General features: G+C 38.8%; 1 protein-coding gene across 1 annotated transcript in view; it reads left to right on the forward strand.

Moving 5' to 3' along the window:
• RNF157 (ring finger protein 157) overlaps window positions 1-21,966 on the forward strand; it is a 104,930-nt gene extending 82,964 nt beyond the window's left edge. The window contains exons 7-20 of the mRNA XM_070937547.1: window positions 2,103-2,146; window positions 2,558-2,605; window positions 2,973-3,044; window positions 3,303-3,462; window positions 3,768-3,880; window positions 5,704-5,942; window positions 6,430-6,535; window positions 7,421-7,532; window positions 8,166-8,350; window positions 8,846-8,911; window positions 10,418-10,466; window positions 12,485-12,583; window positions 18,783-18,823; window positions 21,887-21,966. Of these exons, the coding sequence (XP_070793648.1) occupies window positions 2,103-2,146; window positions 2,558-2,605; window positions 2,973-3,044; window positions 3,303-3,462; window positions 3,768-3,880; window positions 5,704-5,942; window positions 6,430-6,535; window positions 7,421-7,532; window positions 8,166-8,350; window positions 8,846-8,911; window positions 10,418-10,466; window positions 12,485-12,583; window positions 18,783-18,823 (1,334 nt within the window). The 3' untranslated portion in view covers window positions 21,887-21,966. The remainder of the gene's footprint in view (window positions 1-2,102; window positions 2,147-2,557; window positions 2,606-2,972; window positions 3,045-3,302; window positions 3,463-3,767; window positions 3,881-5,703; window positions 5,943-6,429; window positions 6,536-7,420; window positions 7,533-8,165; window positions 8,351-8,845; window positions 8,912-10,417; window positions 10,467-12,484; window positions 12,584-18,782; window positions 18,824-21,886) is intronic.
• The last annotated feature ends 744 nt before the right edge of the window (window positions 21,967-22,710 follow it).

A 22,710-nucleotide genomic window follows, 5' to 3' on the forward strand; every position in this document is an offset into this window, starting at 1 on the left:
AGATTAGTTCTTGCATTTTGCATGAATTGCACTTCTAGGCATTTTCTAAAGAAAGCCCCAAGCACAGTAGATTGCAGTCACCAAAAGAGGAGTCAATCAAAGCATCTAATAGCATTGCTGAATCTCTGGCTTAAGAAAGATTGTGCTAGCACACTAATCTTGGTTGTGAAAATGTGCTCCCTGCCATAGACATCGCCCACAAATCCAGTGAAGACCAAGAAGTTCTCCCAAATTGTGAACCTGCTCTATCAGAGGGCTTGCATTCCTAGCCGAACTAGGGTGCATCTCAAGTCCTTATTCAGTTTTGTACTTTACCAATAATATCACAATTTTGTCTGGATTTAATTTTAGGATGTTTTCCTTCAGCAGCCTGTTACTGAACTGAACCAGCTACCAATTGCTTACTTGGAGCTTGCTGGAAGGAGCAAGAGAACTAAGTGTCAAATTAGTTAAATTATTAAATTTATTAAACTTATATGCTGTCCCTCTCACTGATAAAATGGCTAAGCATGCTAGTGACACCCATTTGTCAAGCTGCAGATGACTTCCTGCAGTGGTTTCATGTAGTTGTTGAATAGGATGTGTTCGAGATTGGATCCTGTAAGATGCTGTCATCCTATCAGTCAAAGTACAAGAGAATAAACCCTCAGGATCCCTTTCTAGACATGGAAAGGCTGGAGCCACTATAGAGCCCAATCTTCTCTGAAAGTTCAGGAAGAATACCATGGCCAATGTATCAAAAATTGGTTACAGATCCAGGAGAATTTATTTATTTATTTATTTATTTATTTATTTATTTATTTATTTATTTATTTATTTATTATTTATTTATTTATTTATTTATTTATTTATTTATTTATTTATTTATTTATTTATTTATTTATTTATATACCGCCCTTCTCCCGAAGGACTCAGGGCGGTGAACAGCCAAGATCAAATACATAAATATAAAAGTTAAAAACAATTTAAAACCAGATTAAATACTTTGGCCCACAATTAAAAACATCCCATTAAAATCCAATTTAAAATTAAAATTAGGCTAGCCCGGCTTGCTGGAATAACAAAGTCTTCAGGGCATGGCAGAAGGTGCGCAAGTCTGGGATCCTCTGTACCTCCGGGGGCAGCTCGTTCCAGAGGGCAGGAGCCTCCACTGAGAAGGCTCTCCCCCGGGGGGTTGCCAGTTGACATTGTCTGACCGATGGCACCCCGAGGAGCCCCGGCCTGTGGGAGCATACTGGCCAGTGGGAGGCTGTCGGTAACAGAAGTCGGTCCCGTAAGTACCCAGGTCCTAAGCCATGGACGGCTTTAAAGATGTTAATCAACACCTTGAATCGCACCCGGAAGACCACTGGGAGCCAATGCAGCTCGCACAGGAGAGGTGTTACATGGGAACGCCCCGCTGCTCCCATAATCACCCGCGCGGTCGCATATTGGACCAGCTGGAGCCTCCGGATGCTCTTCAAGGGGAGCCCCATGTAGAGAGTATTGCAGTAGTCCAGTCAGGAAGTGATGAGGGCATGAGTGACTGTGCGCAGGGAGTCCCAATCCAGAAAGGGATGCAACTGGCGGATCAGGCGAACCTGATAAAAAGCCCCCCTGGCCATGGCTGTCATATGCTCTTCTAAAGACAGCTGCGTGTCCAGGAGGACACCCAAGTTCGAACCCTCTCCCGGATTAATGGGATCAGTCTTCTCAGCCAGTTTCAAGTATAGGCCTTTCATTAAGATGAGTACAGCAATCTCAGTATCATATCTCCACTGAAAGCTAAATTGGAATGGGTGCAAATAATCAGCATCCTCCAGATGGTGATTGCATCATAATAGGAAGCTGAATTGACAAGTTGCAAGTTGCCACTGTACATTCTAAAAATTACTGCCGATTAAATTGATTCTGTGTCCTGTTGAATATCATTAGTAACTGAAACCCTTAGAAAGGCATCTGTAATGAACCATATATGTATATTTAATTATCCTGGTTATAATTGTGGTCAATTAAGACAACTGCCATTAAGGACAACTGCAGGGGGAAAATGTAGCAGTCTGCGTCAATTTCTGCAAAAATTATGCATCATCCTGAACCTCAATTTTGATCTTGTCTTGCAGAGCATATGGGTCACTGCCATGTATTGCTGGCAACTTTTGAGAAGGTAAACATTGTGTTCTTGCTGATCCAATGTGCAAAATGCATGAATCCAAATTCCCATGTTGAATGTATACAGGTTGAATCAATATAATAAATAAAGTAAAATATTTAGTTACAAGGTTAAAAATATATAACGAAGAAGAAGAAGATAACACAACTACAGGGGTCTTTTTTGAGTAGTGGTAGTTTCGTAGAATAATTCTGGGTGAGTAAAAATGGTCTGAGTTAAAAGGAGAGTGATTGTTAAATTTTTGAAGAAAAAGGCAGGCATGATATGAATAGGAGACATTTTCTTTGTTGAGTACAATTGTGTTTTAGGGAGTGAGTTCTCTTTCATCACACCTATCCTCTAGAATTTCTTTTGATGGACTGTGACGTTGAAGTCCACCTGAACATTTGTATTTCTTCCTCTCAGCATGCGGATGGCGGCTTTTGTGTGAAACCCCTCAAACAAAAGCAAGTGGTGAGTGTGTGGCTGGTGGGATCAGGTTATCTGCTTTCCCGCACGTACTAGTTCCTGTTACTTTTTAGGGAAAGCTGCTTGTGCAATGGCAAGGAATTTGATGGCCATCCAGCCCATTTCCAACAGTACTGGTTGCAAAGAGCTTTTAACCAACCAGTGGATATAAACAAAGGTGGTCACCAATTCACTGTAAGCATTTTCCTCCTATTATGGAAAGGTGCCTGTTCAAGTTAGATAATACAGTTTTTTACTGGGAAAAGTAAAACAGAAAGAAGAAAATTGTTTCTGCAGTCTTTCTTTCTGGAGTTTCATATCCCCTTTCAACCCCTACTTTCCCACGTAATTTCAGTGTTGGTGCTTTTTCTAGGTGGATGGAGTGAGCTATCTCCTTCAGGAAATTTATGGGATAGAAAACAAATATAACACACAGGATTCAAAGGTGAGAACTAGAGCTAAATGTGGAGAATAATGTACATGTTGTACACAGTCTCAACCAGATTGTCTGGAAGTTTCCATGTTAAATGCTTAACACATTGTAAGCCACCCTGAGTCTCCGGAGAAGGGCGGCATATAAATAAACAAAAAAACAAAAAAAACCCTTCCTTCCTTTCTTCCTTCCTCCCTCCCTCCCTCCCTTGAATTCACTATGGACACATGTTTGTAAGGACATGCATACCAGCAAGCTTTTCTAATCCAGGTGGCAGAGGATGAGGTGAGTGACAATAGTGCAGAGTGTGTAGTCTGCCTCTCCGACGTCCGAGACACCTTGATTTTACCATGCCGCCATCTCTGTCTCTGCAACACTTGTGCTGACACCTTGCGCTATCAAGCTAACAATTGTCCCATCTGCAGATTACGTAAGTCCTGATCTTTTTTTTTAATTTTGAGATTGGGTCCTCTCTGGAAGATCAGGTGTTTGTTTGATCCTCTCACTTTGAGAAATGAACAATTGCCTACACCTGAGATAGGCTAAGATTATTTAATTTTTAACAACCAACCATCAGAAGAGAAAGGATAGTGCAGCCAATTGTGATCATATTTGACTTGTATTTTAGTGGTCACAGTCACCTATTACCTCGGTTGGTTTTTCAGAGAAATTTCTAGCAGAATTCGAAATGTGTTTTATTCCCTTCTCCGTCCCTCTCCCATTTCTTCCTCACAGCATTTCGGGCCTTGCTACAGATCAGAGCCATGAGGAAAAAAATGGGACCCCTCTCCCCCACCAACTTCAACCCCATCATTGCATCCCAGACATCAGATTCAGAGGAACATTCAGTGAGTATGGGTGGATTGATTGTTCAGATGCTGGTCTTATTCCATCTTGGCTGAGATGGTCTTCTGGGCTGCTCATTTTTTGGGGGAGAGGAGTTGAGTACCATGAGGCTTTTTCTCCCCCACTCCCACCTTTTCTGTAAAGGAGTAATCCAGGAAGAAATGCCACTGACAATGAAGTTGTAATGAAATTAGAGCTGGAAGTGGCAAGCCTAGACTTAGATACCTTCATTGTGCAGAACGAGAACCAATTGCACAACTATACTAACTTACCAAATTAATTATACCAAAGTGTGAGAGACAATACACACTTCGTGTGTGAGAGAGAGTAATAGTAAATTTCAGAGATATAGTCTTTTTCACAACCACAGAAGAAATAAATTGTTTGTTTAAACATTTTAACTTGTACAAGTGCCAAAGAAGAAAGAAGCCCCCCCCCCCAAAAATCCTCCTTGGGATTATTAAAAACAGTGAAAAGGCAAAATATATTTTCTAAAAATAAACATGAAAAAATTACCATCTTTCCTCCAGGTTGCTCAGGGAGCATAACAGTCATTCCCCAAGCAGAATCAAGCAAGTAAACATGATGCGCCAGAAGCGGGAACCCAGGAGCTAGAGAACTTGCTGGCATCTTGGCAGATGAGATGATTAAGGCAGTTGCTAGCGCCATATTTTAATGTGCATCCACACTTAAGCACAGATCGATTATCAAGTTTAGGGGAGAACCAGAATATCTCAATAACTAAGTTGCAATATTCAAAAGCCGGTAAGGCATTTTGAACTAGAGTACTTCAGCCTGCAGATGATATTGTTCAGTGATCCTCCTTTTTTACTGATTTGTCTTTAAACAAATGTGCACTTAGAAAACTTGATGCTAAGAAAGAGAATTCTAGACTAATCTTATTAAATCCACTTTTTGGAGAATCCATAGAACATTTTTCCTTCCCATTTCTACAGAAGTGGCATGTATCATCTGTAGAAATATGAGTCAAGAATTTCTCTGCAGAAGGAGTGAGCTAAGTCTTTATTTTTATGGCAAAAGTATAGAAGAGTGTGACCACAAAGGTCTTATTTATGTTCAGAAAGACTGTTCTTTGTGTGCACATGTTTTTCTTCCTGACTGTTTATCCTTTTTCAGGTCATAAGACCATCATAATCTTCTCTACCAGCTAAAACATTTCAGGCTAAGAAATCCAAATTACTTGGCTTAGAACAGGGGTGTCAAACTCATGGTCTGCGGGCTGGATGTGTCATATGCTGGCCCCGCCCCCACCCAGTTTAGCGAAGGGGGAAAAAGTCCCAATACGTTACATGACACCGCCATGACGACGCGAGTTTGACACCCCTGGCTTAGAATAAAGAGTTTAACCTAGGCAATTATTAATTCATTATTACATGCCATGACCAAAGCATAGCCTAAAAAAAAAACCCAGCAAAAAAGATAATAATTGCAAATCAATTCAGTAAAGCTAGCTCAAGCCCCAGTAACCAGTAATAACACTACCTTAAAACAAACTCTTGGGATAGAAGTGTGTGTGTACATATTCTAGATATTGACACAGAACTCTCACCTATAGGGTGGAAAAACTAAAGCCTGTACTAACCCAGTAATGCAGAATAAAGATCTTTAACTTCCCTTTAAAAGCAATCTGATTTCCACAGTGTTGAAGAGAACTCCTCTTCCATCAGTGATCCTAGTCTCTCTTTCTATTTTGTGTACTCTTTGAGAGTTGTTAGAGCTTTCTGTTCTATATTGAGCTTCCTTGTAACAATTTCTGCTGCTTAAGAATAACCTCTCTTTCTCATACCCTTCTCTGTTCCTCCAGTCTTCAGAAAACATCCCTCCTGGCTATGAGGTGGTCTCCTTGCTGGAAGCCCTTAATGGGCCTCTCACTCCATCCCCAGCAGCCCTTCCAGTCCGTGTGCTTGGGGACAACCATGTGTCAGGCATGCTACCCACATATGGCAGTGACAGCCACTTGCCTCCCATCCAGACACTACCTTCCCTTGAACGCTTATCAGATTGTGGCAGTCAAGGACATAAATTAAAGAAAAGCCTGTCCAAGTAAGTGACCTCTTGTCATTTCCCTCTTGTACTACAGTAAATGAGCTGCAGGCAATAACACCTTATGGCCGATATCCTATTCCTTAAGTCTATTGTCTCTAATACAATCCTTTGGTCAACAATCTTTTCAGATTCAGATTCATATGATTTTGCTTGGTGTCCCTCAGACAATTATTTAATTATTATTGCAGTTTAAAAAAGGCCAGGTTCTCATTGGAGAACATAGATCTCATGAATATCTAGGCATTTTGGTTTTCTTAAAATAAGTAATAATTTAAAAAATGGTGAGAAACCCATGAACATCATTAAGTATTGTCATAGATGCAATTATTATTCTGTGAACCCTGTGCCGACCACTAGATTTCTTAATTTATCTAACTAGCTGTCAATGGAGTCTTCTGTAACATTTTGGGAGACCCCCATTCCCTCATTCTAATTTGTGTGTTTTGTACAAAGGAGTTACATTTAGTTTGTGTGTTTTCACCAGGTCAATCTCACAGAATTCCTCAGTATTACATGAAGAAGAGGATAAGGCTTGTAGTGAATCTGAAGTCAGGATTTCCCAAAGGAAGTCTCCCTGTCCTCATGGAGAGGTGATTGTTTTAAAATTTCTTTTTTAATATTACTTGAGCCTAACTGCTGCTCACTTTTTTCCTCCTGCAGGCCTACAGTATAGAACAAGGGTCTCCAACCTTGGCAACTTTAAGACAGCAAGCTGGCTGAGGAATTCTGGCAGTTGAAGTCCACCAGTCTTAAAGTTGCCAAGGTTGGAGACCCCTAGTATAGAAGACACATTAGGAAAAGGAAGATTTTGCCCTTTGCATATAAAGGAGTTAAACTTGCATGTTAGTGAATTTAGATTTGGAAGAGAATCAGAGGTGCTTGCAAATATCTACCTTGAAAGAGAACTGAACTTTACAAGCTGTGGAATTCCTCTCATCTCAGTTAAAATTGCTTTGCCAGATACAAAAATGCTGAGTAAAACCTTTGTTGGTTAGGGGTAATGAGGATTTGCTATCTGAAACTGATAGGACTTTGGTTACCCAGAGTCTCTGTACCCACAGGTGGTAGCACATAACACTCCTCTTAAAATTGGTCAACTTTAATGAAATGCATTTGGGTTAGAGTGTAACATTTTATAAGACTGATCTTGAAAAGGTTACATCTTCCAGTGCTTCAGTTGGTTTGGGAAAATGACTGAAGTTTTTCCAAATTTTCTTCTTATTCTCACGTCTTTCTTAATTTAAAGCTATCTTGGGGAAATCTACCAGTTTCCCCTAGCCTTTATGCCCTTCAGAATTCTCAGTAATGCCCATGTTGGCTGGCAAGTTCTAGAAGAGAAAGACATATATAATGAAGGTGTCTTAGTTTACATAAGCTAATATAGTGGTCAGACTGAGTGCCTGAGTCGGATCCAGTTTCTAATGGTTACTCCATAATAGTTTTTCATTATAGATTATGGTTTCCTTGTTTTTCAGGATTGTGGTGTGACACCTGAAAGCGAAAATATCACCCTGTCGTCCTCAGGAGCAATAGATCCATCGTCATGCACAGGAACACCTCTTTCTTCTACCATTTCTTCTCCAGAAGGTACAGTAGAAAAGGTGTTTCTAATCCCTTTACTTTCCTCCAGTTTAATGTAAGTTGAATTTTTGTGCCTTTGACTCAGTGTTGATTTTTGGAGACTGCCTTACTAGTCCTTGCAGTTTTCTTGACAAGATTTTCAGAAACAGCTAAAGGACCTGCCTCACATCCACTCTATAACCTAGTTCCAAATAAATGATTTTGCATATGTGCTGCCTATATGTCCCATAATCCAGGATATTATGTTCATTAAATGATGAAAAGCTATGCTATTGCATTTGTTTGCTGGTCACTTCATCTGTAGGTTTTGAGCTGGACAAACTTTTTTTTTATGAACTGTCCAGAGACAATTCAGCAGAAGCTAGATATAATATTTGATCTTATTGACTATATTCTGAGCCCAGCAGCACAAGAATTGCAATTGTTCAGAGTAAAACCACCACTGAAACTTGGGCACTCATAAATACTTCAGCTGAGTGGTTTTTTTGTTAAAGTTCACCCCACCATTCCAGCAAATGATGCTCAAGATTGCACATAGTGAAATGCAAATACTACCATAGCAGTGGTCGGACGCAAGGGTGGCTCCTCTAACATCTCTCTCTAACTCTGCCTTGTCTGCCACCTCCCTTCTTCCCTTAGATCCTGTTAGTAGCAGTCTGGCTCAGTCAGTCATGTCTATGGCCTCCTCCCAAAGTCAGCACTCCGAAATCAGCACAGATACCATGTCTTCCATGTCAGGTTCCTATGTAGCCCCCGGCACTGAAGAAGATGGAGACATGGCTGCATCCCCTGCTGTTGTCAGTGAGGTACCTTCAGAAGGAGATGTAAGTAGATCAAACTCCAGACCAATCAAGGGACAAGTAGCAGAAGCTGCGATACAGAGGGATGAAAAATTACCCCCTGATTTGATGCAAGCAAATTTATTCAGGCAAATTACTTTATATAATGCTTGTCACTTTTAAAAGAAATCCCCACATAGTGGTTTGTTTATTTTTTTAAATAGTCCAGTACATGTTCTGAATGGAGCTTGAGTGGACACATCTAACATTCAAGACAGTTGCCAAAAAGGTGTCTGTAGCCACCATGACATTGTCCTGGGAACAACAGAAACTGATTCCTGGCAAATCTTCTCCATATCTTTTCAAATGCCTCCTTTTCATTCAGGGAGGAAGTAAAGAAGTAAATTAGCATTTCAGAAAGACAAACCATGTTTGGTTATGTTTGGGTTAGTACTACTGATGTGATTTGGCAGATGGTATTTTGTCCTTATAGGATACTTGCCCATCAACATTTTTCAGTTTTCTCTTCTCTTTTCTTAGTCAACCCCAGTTGAGTCTCCTGATGGAAATTTTGTCAGTATCTCAGCAGAGGAACGAGATGCGGAGGTAAAGTTCTATATGTGAAAGCTTGTTTAACAAGGAAAGTGAGGTCTGTCTCTGAGCCATAGTTTTTATTTGTATGCAAAATCTTTTTCAACAACATCCTACAAGGCAAAACACAAAGCAAATGGAAACAATGGGGCAAAGTAAAACAGTAAAGTCCAAAAATGTAGATTAGATAGCTAGGAATCATTCTTAGGACTAGAAGCCAGAAGTCTAATGGTATTCCAGGTTAAAGCATTGAAAAGTTGATATAAGAAATGGGAGTCATTCACAGAACAATAAGATGCAGGAAATTCTCTCTCAGGCATTCTCAATTTCATTCCTCCAAATATGTTATGACCATGATTCTGAGATTTCCCAGGTAGCAAGTACATTATTCATACTGATTTTAAATTCTGGAAGTTGTAATCTCAATTCCTTTGGAAAAAGTACATAGCATCCCACCAGAGATCCAGATGGCCCCTGCTAGCTTTTTGTTAGGCACTAAAGATTTGGCTGTTCCCCGAAGCATTTGGGCTGGGAAGTTGTGAATTCTGCTGGCTAGTTACTTGTAATTGTTCTGGGAAATGATTTTTACCATCTTGGTCATTTGGATTGTTGAAGTAAGTTTTTTGTTTTTAATTTTTATATGCTGCTCAGAGTTGTAGGATGGGCAGCCATATAAATTGTGTATATAAATTAGGAAGCAAGCAACCAACCAAACAAGCTAGTTTGGAGAAAACCGATATACTTAGACTAGATTACTGTAGCTAAAATGGTTAGCTGAGTCTATTATAGAAGCATAGAAAACTGATAGCAGAAAAAGACCAAGTCCGCTCTTTGAGCTTGTTTATTTTCTTTTCTTTTCATTATTTATTCTTTTTATATTTTATTCATATAAACAAGCAAGATAATTTCTTGTATGTGGGTGTTTAATTGAACTGTTCCTTTTGGCCTAGTCTAAATTACTGCAATGCACTTCTAAAAATTTACCTTGTGCTTTGTGCAAAAAAAAAAAAAAAAAAAAAAAGAGTGACTATCTACAGGTCAGCATTCAGATCTGTGATTCCAAACTTTATAATTTGGAATTGTACATCTGACTCAGAAAATGTCAGTTCTATATGCTTTTTAAAGTAAGCGCTTGCAAAAGGATTAGCCAGATTATAGCTTCCCCAATCACCTTCGGAGGACATTTGGTTAGGATTTACCCAGTTCTGAACTTTTACGTGTGTGTGAGAGAGAAAGGGAGAGAACGAGAGAGAGAGGGAGGGAGGGAGGGAGGGAGGGAGGGAAATAGAGGGGAGGGAGGGAGAGAGTCGGGGAGGGAGGAAGAGAAAAAGGGGGGAGAAGGAGGGAGAAGGAGAGAGAGAAAGAGAGAGGAAGAGATAATGTGTGTGGTTCTGTATGCAGGTATGTAATTAATATATCTATACAGGTAATATTCCTGTGGGAATATTAATATCCTTACTACATGATGAGTCATTGATTTGTATATTCACACCTTATCTTTTTTTTTTTTTTTTTTGGCAGGGGAATGATGTCATGGAAGAAGAGGATGTCTCTCCCACACAGGAAGATGGTAACACAGAATACAGCATTGCTTCATGCCCCATGTTGGTTCTCTTTTACATCTAGCACAGCCAGGGAAAGAGAAAAAAGATGAGGCACATTTTCATGAGGAAAGAGCATAGCTCAGCCACATTGCATTGGGGCAAGCTCAGTTTGCTAACTGAATTGCTATAGTTTGAAGCGAAAGGCCTTTCTTAAATGAGCAGGTAGAAGAAATTTGAAAACATGGAAAATTTAGAGTTCTGCCAGTTCTCCTTGTTTATTTTCATGAAAAATGGGCAGAAACAACTGGCAATAGGTCAGCAAATTATTTTTGACCCCGATTGTCTGAAAGTTACAACGGTTGGAATAATATCCCCATTCAACATTTCATTGCTGGAAAAAAAAATACTTGGAGAGGAATCGGAGCTAAATTTTTGTTTTGTTTTGGTTGACAGGACTTTTATTAGTTTGAGAACCAAGTTCCAGATTCCTGAACATAATGCTCAGAGTTCTGCAATTCTGACTATATATCTACTTGAGTTAAAAAAAAAATTGTATCTGGCTGGCAAGACAGTCTATTAAAATGAAAAACTGTAATCCTGAAACATATCACTGATTTTAATATTTATTATTTCACAGTGGAATGTAATTTTCATTCCCTACATTCCCAATTAAAAAGTAAATAAAAAGGCAGTTCATCCCCTGGGAAACCAAGGAGTTTGATATTTTAATACATTTATGATCTCTTGACATTGAATGATTTCATGTATTCCATAGTTAAAATTTAGAGATACAGTCAGATCAGGGGCCAAAAGTCAATGAATTGGTGTCATTAACGAGAGAAAAACACTCATTTAGCTCATTTTCCTTTTTCCAGGGAGCAAACTGAAGTGTTACAAAGTCTCAGCTTGCTCTTTTGAAATTAAATGACTAAATTCTCAGATTTTCTTGAGACTATTTAAAAGTTGGGAAAGTTATTGTTGCTGTTAATATTCTTAAAAATAATTTTGTTTTTCCTTTTGAGGCAATCCCCTCTACATGTTTCAGCTTTGGTTTCATTCTGCAGTCTAAATTAGATCTGAATATTAACGAGAAAAACTCGTTATTTAGTTATCTAAATTCTTATGAAGGTAAATCATATTAAAATAAATTCTATGGTTGATTAGATCACTGTTCATTGTCAGCAAAGTCAGAAATGCTTCACATTGATGAATATTATCAGGCAGTATACAAATGGGAATTCCCCTTTTTATTTTTTAAGCATAGATTTGGTTTTATTTTTAAAATTTGTCCAAACCTTGCAACAACAATGGTGTACAAAAATAGACCCTTACCATGAGTTTTATTTTTCTCTTGGCATCTTGCCCAGAATAATGAAACCCATAGCTTTGGGGAAGATGCTGTGATTTCTCAGAGCCCATTGAACAAACCTTCCTGGAGAAGGGGTTGTATCCTATCTGGCTCTACCATCTTGTCACAACGAAATCAAGTTTCTACTGGGTTTTGATTGCTCAGAATATTCCATAGATGCCAGCCAGAGACAACCTAAACCACAAAATTGGTGCTTTCCTTGAACTTTCTCTGGTGCTATGACTGGTTTATTTGATACTTTACATACAAGATCAAATATCTCCCTATGTGCCATTTATATTTCCATATTGGCAAGGATAGCCTTGAAACAGGAAGTGAAAATGGAGGTGGTGGAGGAAACCAGCCACAATAGCTTTTGGCCGCTGCATCCCCATCTCTTATTGTCCACTCTCTACCTTAGTCCCCCTTGACCTGAGGTCTTCCAGATATGTAGAGATTTCAGTCCTCAGAATTCCCAACTAGTGGAGACTGTAATTGGGAATTTGGGGATTTGAAATTTCAACAGACCTGGAGGTAGCAGGTTGGAGAAGGCTGCTCTACCTTTTTGGCCACTGTTGAGGTTTTCTTCATTTCTGAAGTGTGTGATGTTTTCTGCTACCTTAAAGAGGAGCAGAATTAAACCAAAGCCTCACCCCCTCTCTAACTGCATTAACTCCTTTGCAGGCCAAAGGACAGGCGCATACCTAGGTATGGAGTGTGACAATAACAATGACATTGGCAACGCAAGCGTGAAAGTTCTGGACAATAAGGTGTGCACTGAGGCCCGCTTACCTGGTGAGTGGCTGTCTGCTGAACATGAACTTTGAAGGGAGGTGGGAGGACAGTTTCTTATATATCCCTCCTCTGCTTTAAATCCCGCCACTACCTGAGAGCTATCAGCTATTAATCACAGTATATACCTATTAGAGTCATAACAGTGTAGGGAAGTGGATAGGAAGGAGAATGCTATTTTGTGTGGCATCTTCCTGATACTTAAAACCGCTCTCTCTTGTCTCCCTCCCCTGCCCACCTCTGCCTATGTCACGCCTAGATCATAGAGATAAAGGTCAAATTTCCTAAATATAAAGCATATTTCTAAGGTGGCTTTCTTCAATGAATGCTGATAATTGCAGTTTCAGTACCTTCTAGGAAACTGCTTAGAATACCTTAAGCCTTCAGTCTATAATCTTTGCAGACTGTGGGAGCCGTGTTTAACATAAATTGCATCATTGGTGGTATCCTTTTTTACTTCCTGCTGTTTGCTTTCCTACATTTCTTTTCCCCTTGCCCTGCTTCTCCCCCCCCACTCTTTTCACAATCATTCCTCTCTCTTAAACTTATTTAAATCCAAGAAAATAAAAAGGGTGATACTAGCGGCACAGCTGGTTTTGGATTGGGCTATAAACTACCCAATCTCAGTTTGCCTGGGACTTTCACACAGTTACAGTTTTTGGAGTACTTTGGAAGGAAGCCACAAATTTGGAAGCAATTTAAGTGTGTAGTTTGAAGATGATTACACCCATTTGCTATAAGAAATAGGTTGAATAGTTAGATATGAGCCCAAGCCTGATCAAAGTCAAGATTCTTCCCAACAAGAGTTAAAGGCTAAAGGTTAAAGTATAAGAAGCAACATCTATCAAGGTTTATAGAAATAGAAGACAAAGTCTTCTGCAGGCAGATAGTTCCAGTGGGTAGAAAAGTGGGTAGAACCTTCTTGGGTTCTTATTCTAGAAGATCTAGTTCAGCTTTCCCATCCTGGGATCCTTTGGAAGCAATTTCAGTTCCAGTAATCCCCAGACCATAACCATGCCAGCTATGGAATTATAGCTGAAAGGAAGAGAAATCCATTTGATAGTGTCTATTTCATTTAGTCAATGAAATGACCAATTCTTAATTTCCTAGCATAATAAGAACTGATTACTGCCACCTCCCCGGCTTATTTTATGTCTGTCTAGATGTCCTTAGATTTATTTTTATCCTTACACATAGGAAGTTCCATAATGACAGATAATGAGCAGGCATGAGCATAATTCCTCAGAGACATCTTTTGTATCCTTTGGTGAAGCCCCAACTCATAACCCCAACTTTAGTTGGTTACTAATTCTGGGTATGTTTTGTTTCTTCTCTTTCCTCTTTCATCGATCTTTTTTCCCCCACTGGATTTCATCAGTGTGAAAGTTCATGTTCACTCTGTGCCAACACAATACCAGTTTTTCTTTTTCCTTAGCCCATGCTCCCATCCCTTCATTTTCTCTATGTTGTTGAATGGTTATAAACTTTACTGACTGTCCTTTTATGGGTCTGGAAGAAACTGAAATGGGGATTGAATTGATATGTTAACAATGCCACTGTCAAGGACTGGTTAGATTTTTTTTCTTTTTTTTTTAAAGCATTTTTGATTTTTAACACTGCCCAATTTTGCATTTGTAACTTTTTTAGATTTCAGTTAGATAAATATACCACACTTTCTTTGGTGTGTACCTCACAATTTTAAAATAGAAGTGCACCAGACCCTTTCCATCAGGTCAGTAAAATTGCCATCATTTCAAAAACCATGGCAACCTATTCCTTGCTCATTTCACCTTCCCCAAAGTTTCAAGGCTGCCTCTTTCTTGGTTGGTATAATAATTCAATGTGGTTGAAAGGAGTGCTTTCTTCAGCCTTGATTTCCTTACATAGCTACGAGCAAGCTAAATCTCTTTTCCTATTGTCATCTTGTCTCTCTTCCTAATTTATTCCATTTGGGAAACTTTGTGGGTAATCCAGGCTTTGCTGTGCCAACTACATATGTGCCCACTGATAAGAGACCTGCAACAATAGTAACAATATCATCTTTCTGCTAGAGCAGGAATCATTTAAACAGAGGCATATGCAAGGTCATTTCAATTTCAAGATGAAAAAAAGATGTTCTGTGGAATATTACCTGAATAGATATATTAATTACATACCTGCATACAGAACCACACACATTCTCCCTCCCTCTTTCTCTCCCTCCTCCCCAGCTCTCTGCCTCTCTCCCTCCTTCTCTCCCCTCTATTTCCCTCCCTCTTTCTCTCCCTCCCTCCCTCTCTCCCCCCTCCCTCTTTCACCCACACACACAAACACACACACACACGTAAAAGTTCAGAACTGTTCCTAACCAAATGTCATGGTAAATACAATTTAATATGAACTCATGACCCTTCCTGTTGTAATCTTTTAAAATGGTTGTAATCCTGCTTGAGTTGCACAGATAGTTGAACAGCTTAATATCAGCTATTAATTATCAGTAATAAAGTACTTGGCTTTTCAAAGACTGTCTCCGAACCAAATTTGCTGGGAAACAGATGGGGGAAAAATGCTTATTACAGTTTTCTAAAGGTCTTGAAGAGGCCAAGAGAAATCTGGAAGCTAGAGGGAAAAGTGCATCTTATTTTGTGCTTCTTTTCCTTTTTATTCAATAAGATCACCAGATTAGATACTTTCAATTTTAACTTCCCAAGATGAGAACTATATACTAGACGTACTAGATAATTCCTCTGAAATAAAATTTGAAATACTTAACCATGGTCTACAAAAGAAGGGGTGAAAAACAGTGATCAGTAAGCTCATAAATCTGTTTCACAAAAAATATGGCACTTGGATCCATGCCAAGCTTGCCAACCAGCACATTGAACAAATAAGGATGGAGAGCAACAGCTTGTCCCTTTGTTTTGAGCAAACTGATTAAAAGAAGCAATTGTGCTTTCAACTGGAGGAAAAGAGAATTCTTGAATATGAACAAACCTTCAAAACAGCATTTTAGAAAATCCTATCTTTGTCAAAATTTAAAGAAGACTCCTTATCTAATTGCAGGTAGTCCTCGACTTACAACCACAATTGAGCCCAGAATTTATGTTGCTAAATGAGAAATTTGTTAAGTGAGTTTTGTCCAACTTTACCACTTTCCTTGCCACATTTGTTAAGTGAATCACTGTAGTTATTAAATTAGTAACAGGGTTATTGAATGAATCCGGTTTCCCCCATTGACTTTGCTTGTCAGAAGTTCGCAAAACATGGTCACATGATCCTGGGACACTGCAACCGTCATAAATATGAACCTGTTGTCAAGCATTTGAATGTAAATCATGAAACCACAGAGATACTGCAACCGTTATAAGTGTGAAAAATGGTAATAAAGTCACTTTTTTCAGTGCCGTTTGTAACATTAAACTGTCACTAAATGAACCTTTGTAAGTCGAGGACTATCTGTAAGTAATTTAATTACTTCAATCTACAATTTTTGATAAATACTCTTAACACTGAATGTCAGGGCTCCCCCCCCTCCCCCAAACAAAAGCCCAAAACAAGATCACTGACAATAATCAGAAATGCCAAACAAGACACTCTGGGTGTTTTCTGAGACAGTGGGAGTATTAGGAGAAATCACCTGGTTGGCATCAACTTTTTATTCATTTTCTCCATGCTCTCTGCCTTGTGCGTGACCAACTAAATATACTGGGTGCATGTTTCCATCAAATACTACGGAGCCCTTCTTTCCTCAGAGATCCCTAGAAATGAGGAAGTGGTTGCAGGAGTTTTCTGAAGAACATGCAATAGAATTTCCTTATTCCTTTGCACAGTTAGTCAGAGCTTGAAATAAGACCTTAACTTGGGAATTGTAGCGGATAAGGATCATGTCCATCTCTCCTAGTGTCCAGGCTATATCTGTAGGCACTTGAGACGTTCCTTCTGCAGTATCACCTGAAGTATTTATGGTGATTCAAAAAAAGGGAGGTTCGGACCTTGGGACCTTGTGGAATAAATTTAATAACAACTCTGCTGCCACAAGATGCGGCTTCAGTTTTTCTGGCTTGTATATCTTTGGGTGGCTTTGCTGCTTGCAAGATTCTTCTGCTGATCCCTTCCCCTCACTGTTTGTGTACGGAGCCAAATGTTCTGCCCCACCTTGCCGCCTGCTGACTAACTCTGAGTCTTTGAGCAAAGCCATGCTGCTTCTTCACAGCTGCTCGAGAAACAACATGGACTTGCCTCAGTGTCACAGAAGTTGCACTCAAGCAGAACTTAGAATGGCTTTCTGATCTGCTGCGCAGAGATGCATGTGGCTTTAAGCCCTTTAGCATGTAGAGTTTGAAGTTGGTTGGGCTGATCTGTTGGCAAAGGAGAGGTTCTGAAGTTGTCCTTGAGTTTCCCTCACACTCCATTTTCTTCACTCCGAAGTTTGAACTCCTATTCCAGTTAACATCTTCTGGGTAAACTTCACGCCTTGGCTTATGGGTCTTTTAGTCTCTGGATCCTCTTCTCTTTTTTTTTAAGAGCAGATAAAGGTAAGTGCTGCTGATCCACATTCCGAGTAGAATGGTGGAGATAGGAAGGCCCGCTTAGAAAGAAGATGCATGGGAAGAAAAGAACCACTTCTGTCTCAGGTGTACATGTTATAGAACAAAATACAGAAGCATATATGATAGTGGGTGGAAGTTGCTATATATGTGTGAAGTCTACAAGACCTATTTAATTCTCAGGTTCCCCATCTTTGAATATCTGAATGAAAAAATAGCACAAAGAGGATCCTTAATGGCAATTTGCAAAGTGGTTTTTATTGAAAGTGAAATGTTTTAGTGCCACAAGTAGCTACCAATCCAGCAGTTTTAATTAAACAAGGATGAATGAATGCTGTATTCATGTACTAATTAACTATGTGGTCATTTCAAGCATTAACTTTGCTTTCCTGAGTCATTATCTCCCAACCACAAGTATATGAACCTTGTGGGATTTTGCACTGATCTCTGAGATGTAACATGTTCAAAAGCCTTTTCACATGATACCTTATTAAGGTGTATTACTTTCTTTTGTATTTCTGAAGCAAGTCTGTGTTTTACAGTAATGACAGAGAGACATTCTAGTCATTACTTCATAGCATAAATTTAAACAAGTGTGTAAAAAAAGCAAAAAAGTTGGTTTTTTTAAACCTTGGTAATGTTTTCAGTTTTGTGCTTTTACTGTGGGATAGTGTGCACATTTCTGTTGAATATGGGATAATTTAATTAAAAAAGCTGAGAAGGTTAGGCAGAGGTTTAGGACCCATGGCTTCTGTGTTTCAATTTTTCAGCTTAGCCCTTAACTAGAGAGAAAGTAGTCTGGCCCATTCTATAGGACTATCTCCATTTCTTCATGACACATCCCATACATTCCAGTGAATTCTTGCTACAGAATGGATCACAATGTTTTCTAGTAACATAAAGAACTGGCAAAGACCAGGCTACAGTACAGTACAGTACAGGCTACAGGAATCTTTCATGTGGAGTTACCACCTTCAAATTTAGGAAGGCAAAACAATCCAGGCATGAATTCTGCTGAAACGAATTTGAATTTGGTGCTTCCAATATTAGCAGGAATACCATGGGTGCAATGATCAAGGGTCCTTCACCCCTGTTTTGAAAACAGTTTTTTTGAAATACATGAAGAGCCTCTTACAAGAAGGTGGATGCTGCTTATTTTTTGTAGCACATCCTGGATTGATCCAAGTGTCTGTGTGACTACAGGGTCATTCAAGGAAGTACTGAGAAGCAGCCACTCTAGACACGGAGGAGGCATTTTTGCTGGTAAAAGAAACCAAGAATCCATCTGAATTTTATACATTTTCAAAAAGATAGGGCTAAATCTCTTGCCCTCTTTGGGTAAATGGAATGGCTTTTTTTATCCCCCTCCTATATTTTTTAAAAATAAAATCCGAACACAAATATGCTCTGAAAAATGGACAGTAAAGCAGATTGGATTTATATTGATTGGCACATTCCCAAATTGGAATGTTATCACCCAGAGTCATTGTGCAAACATTCTTTAAAAGTTATTCGGGAGGGGGGGGCAATAAATGTAATGCAGGAAGCTTTTGTTGTTTCATTCTCTTTCCCTCTCTCTTCTTGACTCCCCATCCCATTGCATGTCTGTGCATTTGTGTGGTCTGTCTTTTCTCTGGTTTACCATTTGCTTTTGGTCTTTCTTTTTTACTGAACAGCTGCAGCTCCGGAATCCTGTCCCATAAACATTGAGGAATAGGTATGAGATACATAAAGTCCTTTGTTGCTCACACCTGGAAAACATTACAACTCTCATTCTGCAATATAGGGTTCTTTCTCTTTTTAAGACTTCTTTTCACAGGCACAGCCTTTTGAAGAAAAAAAAAAGTCATTTCTCTCCAGGGTCAAACAGTTCCTTTTATCACTTGGATAGAAATACGCATAGAGAACCCTCATTGTATTCAGTGATGTAAAGAATGTAGGAAAAGGAATATAGGAACCGCTGCTGTTTGGGCTCATAGCCATGATCCAAAAGCCAGTAGAACAGAGTTAGTTAAGGTCTCAGTCGAATGTTAACTTTCAAACCACACTTGCTTTAGATATCAGTCTACTTTAGATCCTTATGATAGATTACTTTTCTGTATAAGGGAAATAAGCCATCGCCAAACCCAAAGGATTGGGAGAAGACATCTCAGCTGTGCAAGGAAACCATTTTTCAGGACAGTCCTGACTTTATTTTACCGAGAAGTTACTGCTGCCTACCCAAAAGAGCTGGCTCAGGAAACTGCACATTTTGCAAATAAAAAGAAATGCAGACTGAAGAAAGAGACATATCCATGTAAGTAAGATGGCAGATGAAAATCTAAACTTATTATCAAAGCGTTCACTGTTACAGTTTGTCCCAAGTTAAAAGGGACATTTAGAAGATCTGCCTGGTGGATTGTTCAGCCACATGGAATGAGAAGGGGGAAAATGGAATCAAAATTGACCAAAGGGAAGGTGATTATGTCATTATGTTTTTACTCATCTAAAACATGGGTAGGTTTAAAGGAGCATTAGAATTAACCCATAATGTGCATTAAAGAACTTTCTTCTGGCCATGTCAAGAATTTCCCAGATAGAATACATTGGAAGGGAGATGGCTAAAAAACATGCAAGCAAATAGGAATCTGGAGACTTTGAGACTGGGAATATATAGCACCGACTGTCAAAAAAGCATTCTGCAGGCCTTCCTCCTGCCCCCACTTTTTTTTTTTTTTTTTTTGGTGATGGTGAGAACACACAGGAGCATAAAAAACATAAAGTAATATTGAAAGTACCATCAGACAATAGTCTTTTTGCACCAATAATTTACTGGATGAAACAAAATAATTACCCAACAAAACAGCATTACAGAAAATTGAATTTGGAAAAATAAGACATGGATGAGATTTGTCACAAATCCAGTCTATTTACATTCTAGATTAGGAATGGGCAAAGAAGAAGTAGCAGTATGGCTATACATTACTTTTAGGATTAGGTACTGTTTACCTCTGGATAAAGCAGCTCAGAAAAAGCAGTGGACTTCTGCAAGTATTATAGAAGACATCAGATTGACTAAACTTGGTTTGGCCAGGTTACTTTTTGCATTCTTTATGTGTTCTTAGCTGGCTCTCCTCAGTATAATGTGATTTAGTTTTTAATTTTCAGAATTTGATAGTTGCACATTACTTGACTGTAATACGGTATCTACTTGGTTGACCACTTCTTGACAACTCCTTTTAAGCATTTTTTCCCCTAGAAGGCTTTGTTGGTATTCATCTCCTTATCCTCAGTCTTCCTTGTCATTAAGCATTGCATCAGTTGCCAGGAATCCATATAAGTTAAAATTCTTACAAGTAGTGTTGCTGGTGTATAGGTATATTTTCCAGGTATATTCTTTAACTGAAAGAATGTTTATATACTGTACATCAGAGATCAAAATTAAAAAACAAAAATTTAAATCCATGGTTGAGTGTAATGGCCATACTTTTATGTTGCAATAAATGTATTTTCTGAAGTGTGTGAGACCGAAAACATTTTTGCAGAAATGTCTCTTTATTATTACATGAAGAACATAGCTTTGGGGGATAAAAATTGAACACCTCAAACATAAACTAACACACACAGAAGACAACCTTAGTTGCTTCTTCTATTCAGTGAAGAGCCAAATTTATATCTTGCAGTGTGTAACCCTGGGTTTTAGTCAAACCAAATCGTGTAAACAATTTTTTATATACTATGTCAGTAGCAAAATAGCTATCACAAGGTTAACAGCAGTCAATTTTGTGCTTAAGGTATCTCAGGTTCATGTTCTTGCAGAAAATGTTGGCTGTTTTATTATAAAATTCTCAAGTATTGTCTATCTGCTATTGTGTAAATTGATATAAAGCTATACAGTTGCTGCTGTGCTCTTTTTATTGTTGGGCTATTCAGCAAGCTCAGCTTTCCCCAACTGGTATCATCTCAATATGATAGAGATACAGCTCCCCACATTCCAAGCCAGTATCTTGGTAATCCTTGGTGGAAATCTTAGAAGTTGTGATTCCATCTAGAGAAGTCTAAGTTGGAAAGGGCTAAGTTAGTGAGTCCTATCAAGGATTTGCAACAGTATTCCTCTTCTCCAAAGCAGAAGCAAAGTTCTACTTCTTAGGAATGGCTGCAGCAAATGAGATTTAACCAGAATGGGACTAAATACTTTCACACCTATTTTGTTTAGAAACACTGCATACAGGATATTTCGGCATGAATATTTGCAAGCACTTTGTCTTCTTTGGAATAATAGCAGCTTCCACTTTCACATCTAATGACTACTCGGTATTAGTTAAATAACCCGTATAACCTATAGCAAAGTTCCTACAACCAGCTATTTTATGTTGGTGTATCTGTCAATATGTCTTGGTAAACATGACCAAGTAGAAGGCTCGAAAGCATGTTAGGCTGTTTAGCCTTCTTTTTTAAAATGGAAAATTAGCAGTTGGTCTGACAACACTTCAAGTGGTAGCAAAATATAAATGTGCCTTTTAAAAAGCATTTGATTTAATAGAATTTTTTGTAATAAATGCCAACATAAGAAGGGGAATGTAGAATCCTAGGAAAGCCTAAGTCAAGTTATATCAGCAATGTAATATTTTACCGAGTGATAGTAATCTTACTGATAATACTAAATAATGTAATTGACCTGATACCTGTTGAGATTTAAGGTGCAAATATGGATATTGCCTCCTCTGGAATGCTGATATGCTATTTCTGAACTTGGCTGAGTTCACATCCACAATATTGTCCACTGTTTTCTTTGTCATAGATCTTCCAACATCAGCTGACAACTCTCCGAACCACGGCCAAATGCTGAGACACCCCTTCTCTGATAATGCTGATCTGGAGTTTGCTGAAGATTTGCAGTGTATGTTGAGACCTCTGTGTCCTCGATACCACAAAAAAAAAAAAAAGATACTAAACATAACAAAGAAGAGCAGCAAAGCCGTGGGTACAAACATCATCAAGTACTGCAGATCATATAACACCTATTTTAAATAGATACATAATACTTAGTATTCAAAAAAATCACTAACTCAATGGTTTGTGGTGGTGGTTTGTGTTAAAATGAACTTGTGGAGAGGGTGGATGAATGAGCTCGAATGAGCTTGAGATGGATTTGGTGATTGGTACCTCCATAAATTTTCTCTCCCTTCCCTCCTATTTTTATCTTGCCAACTCAACCTGCTTTGTAATCATCGTTTCCTTTTATGCTCTTAATCTAACACTTGTTTGGGGATTGTCATAACACTGGGTTCCTTCTGCTAGCTATGAATTAATGCCAGGTTATTTGTTAGTTCTTAGCATGTACATACTGAATGTGTGATTGTGAAAACGTAATGTATGCGGAAACAAATTCACACCTCCAAACCTATGCATTTGAAGAGCACCATGTCTTCACCTGGAGTGATAAAACACATTTGATATCACCTAATGCCTGCTGACTTGAGAAGAAACGTAATGATCTGCCTTTTTATCTATTCCAGTTTCATCCTGTAGCCTTTTAGTTACCCTTCAAACATGCTCAGTTCTGAGCCACATATAAGGGGTTAATGCCAAAGATCTAATATCAGTTATAGATTATTCAAGATC

Source organism: Pituophis catenifer, unplaced genomic scaffold (genome assembly GCF_029215685.1).
Source record: "Pituophis catenifer annectens isolate HBS135680 unplaced genomic scaffold, rPitCat1.0.hap2 SCAF_2, whole genome shotgun sequence".
In the NCBI taxonomy this organism is placed as follows: domain Eukaryota; kingdom Metazoa; phylum Chordata; class Lepidosauria; order Squamata; family Colubridae; genus Pituophis; species Pituophis catenifer.